We start from the raw sequence: 7,981 nt of genomic DNA, 5'->3' as shown, positions 1-7,981 counted from the left end.
TTGTAACATTGGTGTGGAAAGGAACTGCAGATGCTGAAGATAGACTCAAAATACTGGAGTAACGCAGCGGGGCAGGCAGCATCTCTGGAGAAAAGGAATGGGGAAACGTCACCCTTTCCTTTTCTCCAGAGATGCTGCCTGTCCCGCTAGTTACTCCAGCATTTTGAGTCTATCTTCGGCTGCAATATTGGTACTCAATATAAACATGAGAGGACTCATCCCAGCCAAAGAAACCGCAGGCGGTCAGAGGAGAGAGTGAAGCAGTTGTGTGCAATGCTCTCTTCCACACCTAAAGATCTCCACTATTTGGGGATAGGCTCGGGACAGCCACCGCTGGGAGCCGGGCGTTTGGGGGGAGGTGTGGGGCAGCGCCTTCGCTGTGAACCCGGTGCTTGGGGAGAGGCCTGGGCATTATCTTTGGGCCTGCCCTGGGGCAGCGCCTCCGCTGGGAGCCCGGTGTTTGGGGAAAGGCCTGGGGCAGCGCCTCCGCTGGGAGCCCGGTGCTTGGGGAGAGGCCTGCCCTGGGGCAGCGCCTCCGCTGTGAGCCCGGTGTTTAGGGAGAGGCGCGGCCATTATCTTTGGGCCCGGGGCACGGCCTCACCTCCTCTTGCAGCGCCCGCCGGCGGGACCATGTGATCAGCCATTCCGGCGGGCCGGAAGTGCCCAGCCGCGCGCTCCGCAGCCAGTTCCTGTCAGTTAGAAGAAGATGGCGGCTGTGGAGGAGGAACGTTGCGCTTGGCGCCGCGGCCACTCGCATACTCACTGTTAAAGCCTTACTCGCATGTTTAGCTTTCGAATTTCTCACTGTTGCACTTTACATTAATGAGGTGAGCGGAGTTTGCCGTCCCTCCCCTCCCCACCCGGGGACGGGGAGTTTATAGTCCCATTTGATGCTGCGCCGCGGCGAGCTGGGGGCCCGGCGGGGTGAGCGGGCCCCTCGGCAGCGGCGGCGGCGACTGCTGTTGCTCCTCTGCTGCAGACGCCAACATTGGGCCTGTGTGCAAAATCCGCACTGCAGCGTTCTCCTCTCAAAGACTTTTTCGCTGCGGTCCTGCACGGGAAAAAATAATGCACAATGCCTTTCTGATCCTAGTATGTTTATTTGCAGAGGATTGGAGGCTAACGCTACCAAAGAAACTCAAGAGAAACAAAACAGGTACCATTTGTTTTTCATTCCTTTTGGGGGGCTTGAATTTTGGGAGGAAAAATGTGACCTTCACCATCCGTCTGCAGAGTATAAACGATGCTCTTGGCTCACACTGATCTGTTGAATCTAGCTTCGAAGAAATGTTTAATATGGAAAGAAACAAAGATCTTTTAAATAATTCTATTCGATGGTAATGGAAATGTGTTCTGCCTGTATCTAAAATGCAACGTCAGGTTGATCGTTTAGTTCTGGGATGCGATGGAGGTGTACCATTCTGTTTCTTTACAAATGGTTATTGACAAAAAAAACACTTTGATGCAGGAATCGATTAACCAGAATACAAATGAGAAGGTGTAAATATAAAGGTTATCTTTGATTTTAAAATCATTCAGTAGTTTTCTGAGTTTGATCAGCCTTTTAGTTGCTTGTGATTAACGATTAAAAATGAATCATTGTAAAAATATCTGAAAATAGATTGTGATAAAAATTTCTACAGTGGTCTTAATTGTTTTAGCCTTTCTCACTTCCTTGAAGGTAGCATGCATACTACTTGGAGATTGTGGAGGCATTAGTAGTGATCTGTCAAGAATCACTAGCGTCAGGGGGGTCCCAGAGGACTGGAAAATTGCAAATGTGACTCCACTGTTCAAGAAGGGAGCGAGGCAAAAGAGGGTAGACTATAGGCCAGGATAGTCTAACTTCAGTGGTTGGAAAGATTTTAGAGTCCATGATTAAGGATGAGATTTTTGAGTACTTAGAAGCACGTGCTAAAATAGGCTGGTCAGTGTGGCTTTGTGAAGGGGATTTCTTGTCTGACAGATCTTTGGGGAAGTAAATAGCAGGATTGACAAAAGACAGTCTGTGGATGTTGTTTACTTGGATTTGCAAAAAACGAGGCTGCTAATTAAGACAAGAGCCCATGGTATTACAGGGAAGATACTAGCATGGATAGAAGATTGGCTGCATGGCCAAAGGCAAAGAGCGGGAATAAAGAGGGCTTTTTCTGGTTGGCTGCCGGTGACTAGAGGTGTTCCGCAGGAGTCAATGTTGGGTCTGCTTCTTTTCATGTTATATATTAATTGATTTGGATGATGGAAATTATGGCTTTGTGGCCAAGTTTGCAGATGATACAAAGATAGCTGAAGGGGCAGGTGGTGTAGAGGAAGCAGGGAGTCTGCAGATGGACAGGTCGGGAGAGCGGGCAAAGAAGTGGCAGATGGAATGCAGCGTAGCAAAGTGCTGTCATGTACTTTGGTAGTACAAATAAAAGCGCAGACTATTTCCTAAATGGGGAGAGGATTCAGAAGTCAGATGTGCGAAAGGATGTGCAGGACTTGCAAAAAGTTAATTTGCAAGTTGAATCCGTAGTAAGGAAGGCAAATGCAACATTAACATTCATTTTGAGAGGACTAGAATAAAAAGTACGTATGTAATACTGAGGCTTTATAAGCACTAGTCAGACGGCATAGTCAGTATTGAGCAGTTTTGGGTCCCATATTTGAGGAGGGATGTGCCAGTATTGGAGAGGATGCTCAGGAAGTGTATGAAAATGATCCTGGGGATGATTGGGTGAAGGTATGATGAGTGTCTGACGGCTCTGGGCCTGTACTTGCTGGAGTTTAGAAGGATGCGGGGTAACCTCATTGAAACTTACCAAATAGTGAAAGGCCTGGATAGAGCGGATGTGGAGAGGGGGTTTCCACTAGTGGGAGCATCTAGGACTAGAGAGCACAACCTCGGAATCAAAGGACATGCCTGTAGAAAGACAAGGATGAATTCCTTTAACCAGAGGGTGGTGAATCTGTGGGAATCATTGCCAAAGATGACTGTAGAGGCCAAGTCTTTGGGTATTTTTAAAGTGGAAATTTACAAGTTCTTGTTTAGTGATGGTGTGAAAGATTAAGGGGAAAAGGCCGGAGAATGGGGTTGAGTGGGAAAGATAGCAGATGACAGGGTAGACTTGACAGGCCGAATGGCCTGATTCTGCTCATTTAATTCATGAACTGCTGTTTTAACAAAGTTGTCATTTTTCCCAATTGTATTAACCTGGCTTTAACGATGCTGTATATTGCCCAAAGGACAGGCAAGTTTACACTATGCCAAAGGAAAATGACTAAAAAGCTAAGCTGGTGGAAATCTAAATTAAAATCAGAAAATGCTAGAAGCTGTGCCTTTGGTGAAAGCAACCTTTGATGCTGCAGTTAATCAAATTAGTCAGCCTATATCTTTGGTTAAGTTTTGGTCATTTCGTTCTTTGGCTCATGGTAAGTTTTTGTATCTTTTGATCTTGTGAGCTTTAGGATATGACTTAATGGAGGCATATCAGGTAGAGAAATGTAAGAAGAGAACTAAGACAACATGTGAAGCCTAAGCTGGAAGAAAGAGCATCCTGTATATAGCCAAGTCTGAAGTGGAAGTGGTAAGGCCATGAATGAAAGAGAATTTTATGATTTAAAGCTGTGTTAGTAAACTGCCACAATGACAGGTTTGGGTGCACTCATGCTTATGGAAGAGGTGTTGACCAAGAAAAACAGTTCAATATCTAGCCTTGTCAGGGTGATAGCTTATTGAAAAGTGAGACAGCTGAGACACTGTCTTATTCGACCATTACCTGTTTGTTAAAGTATAGTAATTATCTAATTTTGTTTTTGATGTTTTCATTTTTAATTTGGTAGCTTCTGAAGGCTGCACTCCTTTTAAAATATCTTTGAGGCAGTAACTGTGGAGAGACAAATAATTAATGGTTCAGGCTGACCTATATCAGAACACCTGGACAAGTCATCAACTCAATATTAATTTTCTCCAACCTCAAATGCTGCCTGACCTGATGAGTATTTGCAGTTACTTTGAACATTTTCAGTACATTATAATGTCACGCATCTTCATTGATGTAACTTATTATGATGGTCTTTTGCATAGCCTAGTATTTGTTACTACACCATGAGCGGTTTGTCTTTTTGAAGCTGAGGCCAATTTCTAATCTTGTGTGGCACCTCAGAACTTTGACCAAATTTTCATCATCAACCCTAATATCAGGTTGTTGCAGATTTTGTTCTGCTAACTCACTCGCCTGGAATCTTGGTGTTTTGCCTGGTTAGGGTTACTGCTTTTTGACGGCTAAAATATGCTTTGTGTATCCTGCAGTTGTGAGGACTTCTGTATAAATGTTTACTTGTAGATAAGAATTCAGATTTTAGTTTGGAACTTGAGGCCAACATACCATTGAAGGGTACTTGTGGTTGCAGCTCTGAGCAACAAAAACTTTAGTTGAATCAAAGTTCAGATGGGTTTTGGAGTGCCAGTTAGGATTTTGTGGTAATAAGCGTGGGTGTGACCCATGGTTGTTGGTTTCAGAATGATGTCCAGAAGTGGACAATGTTAAGCCTGAAACAATGGCATGGATTTGAATCTCATTGTATAACAAAGAAATGCAAAGATTGCAAATAAGTCTGTTTAAATAGAAAGTTACATTTATGGTTGGATCAATTGTATGCTTATTTCTTAAGCTATGCTTCCTAAATTAGTGAGGCCCTACAGAGGGTTAAGTTTGAAGGAGACGAGTGCTTCCTATGTTTAATCAGTTAGGTGTGGGAGTTTGTGTACACTGTCACAGAATGCTGATTATAGGAGATATTGAACTAAGGATTCAACAAAAGTGATAGGAAATAGGAGATTGAGTCACTTGCTCATTTCCTAATTCTAGACTAATCTTTTGATGCTGGATTGGAAATTATTTTTGAATTTTACTAGATTCTCCAACCACTTTCTTTCTTGGCTTATTGTCTGTTTTCATGCTTGTCTTAGTAGAACAGACATTTGTGAACATGCGAGTGATTCTTGTTTAATAATATGGTAGTCCTAACATGACCTGCCGCTGGCCTTGTGGAATTAAGTACGTGATGTTTGAAGATGTGTAGATTTAAGGCAATCAACAGAAGAAACAGAAGGGGAGGGGAGAGAGGCTCCCCTCCAAGAAGGCTGTTTGGCATAGATGCCCATTAAAAAGTCACTGGTTGCAGGTGTCAAATCATGAAGTTACTGGATAGAACTTAACATGGGAAATAAGAGTGGAAGTAGGCAAAAATGGCCCTTCTTCACCTTGCATCATATTGATGTAATGATTTTGTTTTCACTTGACTTTCACTTTCCCTTCTACGATACAATGCGATAGAACTTTATTTATCCCAGGAGGGAAATTGGTCTGCCAACAGTCATAAAACACAACAAGATAAATGAAACATAAAATTAGAGTGATGAGTGGAAAGTCCAGGATTGGGGATGTGCAAAGATTGGGAAGGGGAGTCAGTCTACCTCACGACAGAAGGGGAGGAGTTGTACAGTTTGTTAGCCACAGGGAAATAGGATCTCTGTGGGAGTCCTGTGCTGCATCTTGGTGGAACCAGTCTGTTGCTTAAGGTGCTCCTCAGGTTGACCAGTGTGTCATGGAGGGGGTTAGCTGCATTGTCCAAGATGCTCCACAGTTTGAGGAGCATCCTCTCCTCGAAGACCATCTCCAATAAATCCAACTCCACCCCCAGGACGGAGCCAGTCTTCCTGATGAGCTACTCAGAATGTTATGGGACAGAAGGCTGTTTGGCAATTGTACCAGTGCCTGCTCCTTAAGAGCTCTCGAATGTCACTCCACTGTTTCCTGCAGCCTGCATGTTTGTTACCGTGGATATTTATTGTTTACTTTTGAATGTAATTCCCCACTTTCTCACAGTGCATTCAAGAAAATAATTGATGTACTCTCTCCCCTCCCCTTCTGTTTCCTCTGTTGATTGCCTTAAATCTACACATCTTCAATTTTAATTCCATTCCTTTATGATTTCCCCACACCCTATCGTGTCCAACAATCTACAGTTAGCAATCAGGAGCAAAGATCTTGACCATTTTATTCCACTCACCTGCACCCTAAGAACTGCTTAAGCACAGTTCACAGCCACAGGACAGAATCATTTCATATATGCCAATTTAGGGTTTTGTATAATTTTGCATGTCATTTTATAGAAAATTAGGATGTTCCCTTTATTGGAAGGAACATTTTGATCCTTGTCTTTATGCTGAAGTTTCCAGTCTATTAAAAATAAATATGACAAATATGGTTATATCTGGTACAGCTCAGGAACAGGTCCTTTGACCCACAGTGTTGTGTCAAACATGATGCCAAGTTAATTTCCTCTGCCTACATGTGATACATATCTTCCATTCCCTGCTATCCACGTGCTTATCTAAACGCTTCTTAGGCATGTTATTATCGTTTAATTTTCCCACCACCTCCACCCCTGGCATTGCGTTCCAGGATTTTAGAAGCAACCTTCCTAATACCTTGAACTGGAATTTGAATTGATTCTGATATTAGTTATATCAAATGCTCTTCAGATCTAGAATCTCCCTTTGCTTTGTTTGGAAAATGATTACAGTTACCAAGTACAACAGTCAAGTTTCTTGAAGGACAGTGATGAGATATTTTGAAATAAATGTGAAAAATCTGCTTTTATAATAGAAATTTTATGAGTGGTGTTCTTTTTCAGGTTTGTGTTAATAGACAATAGGTGCAGGAGTAGGCCATTCGGCCCTTCGAGCCAGCACCGCTATTCAATATGATCGTGGCTGATCATTCACAATCAGTACCCTGTTCCTGCCTTCTCCCCATACCCCCTGACTCTGCTATCTTTAAGAGCTCTATCTAGCTCTCTCAAAAGCATCCAGAATTGGCCTTCACTGCCTTCTGAGGCAGAGAATTCCACAGATTTACAACTCTCTGACTGAAATCTTTTTCCTCATCGTTCGAAATGGCCTACCCCTTATTCTTAAACTCTGGCCCCTGGTTCTAGACTCCCCCAACATTGGGAACATGTTTCCTGCCTGTAATGTGTCCAATCCCCTGATAATCTTTTATGTTTTAATAAGATCCCCTCTCATCCTTCTAAATTCCAGCGTATACAAGCCTAGTGTTGGATTCAACTGTGTTGTCATTTTACTCTTAACCTACATTTCATGCATTGTTTAAAGACTAAATTACATCAAATGTAGGAGGCAGCTGTACGTGATATGTTTTGAAAATTCTGTAAGATTTGTGTTTGACTGAAATGAGTTTATTAATGGCTCTCATCTAGAGTTGCAATAAATCCAGAACTGTCATGGTGAAGGTATCCCAGAAAAGGGCAGTTGATCGTTATCAGACACAAATCAGTCATTGAATGGTGCTTTTTATTATGATTTGTGGTTTAGCATGAATTTAGCACGAATGAAGGCTCTTGTTGCCTATACTTTGTGAGAAATGCATTCACCACACGCCAGACGTTTTCATGTTTGGTATTTGTTTCTCTCATGCATTCATTTTCCAATTAATGATAGCTATTCGCTGTATTTGTTATACAACGAAAGCTAGTTTATTGGAGTACCTAAAAGAATTCAATGACATTGTGCCATCGTCTTAGCTAATATTTTTACAAATCAGGTTTAACTTTTTTCTTTTTAAAATGTCTTAACAATGTTAAGGTATTTTGTCAGCACTGATTTGAGGGATGTGCATATTGTAACTCTGGTGCCAAATGTAATACTTGGAATGTAAATCTGCACATTCAACTCCTGAAGATTTTCCCTGGCAACCATTTTGCTTGTGGGGGACCTGAGCAAGCTGCATTTAAATTGTTCCAACTCGGGTTCAGCAGGTCCTGAATGATATAATAACTTGTGACCTTATTTCTCCACGATCAATGGCTTGGACTAAATAGACAATTTTGTTTATATTCTAATGTAAAAGAGAAAACAAACTATTTAAATCTTGAATAATGAAAGGCATGTTTTGAAGTTTCAGCCCGCACTGCA

General features: G+C 42.3%; 1 protein-coding gene across 4 annotated transcripts in view; it reads left to right on the top strand.

Annotated features, from left to right (window-relative positions):
• The first annotated feature begins 699 nt into the window (after nt 1–699).
• Nucleotides 700–7,981, top strand: part of LOC144603947 (trinucleotide repeat-containing gene 6A protein-like) — a 94,623-nt gene continuing 87,341 nt past the window's right edge. For all 4 annotated transcript variants that reach the window (XM_078417801.1, XM_078417799.1, XM_078417800.1 and 1 more), the window contains exons 1-2: nt 700–827; nt 1,109–1,156. In XM_078417801.1, coding sequence (XP_078273927.1) covers nt 823–827; nt 1,109–1,156 — 53 coding nt within the window. In that variant the 5' untranslated portion in view covers nt 700–822. The remainder of the gene's footprint in view (nt 828–1,108; nt 1,157–7,981) is intronic.

Source organism: Rhinoraja longicauda, chromosome 21 (genome assembly GCF_053455715.1).
Source record: "Rhinoraja longicauda isolate Sanriku21f chromosome 21, sRhiLon1.1, whole genome shotgun sequence".
Lineage (NCBI taxonomy): Eukaryota > Metazoa > Chordata > Chondrichthyes > Rajiformes > Arhynchobatidae > Rhinoraja > Rhinoraja longicauda.
The sequence above is the reverse complement of the archived record's forward strand: the minus strand, read 5'-3'. Positions and strand labels throughout refer to the sequence as shown.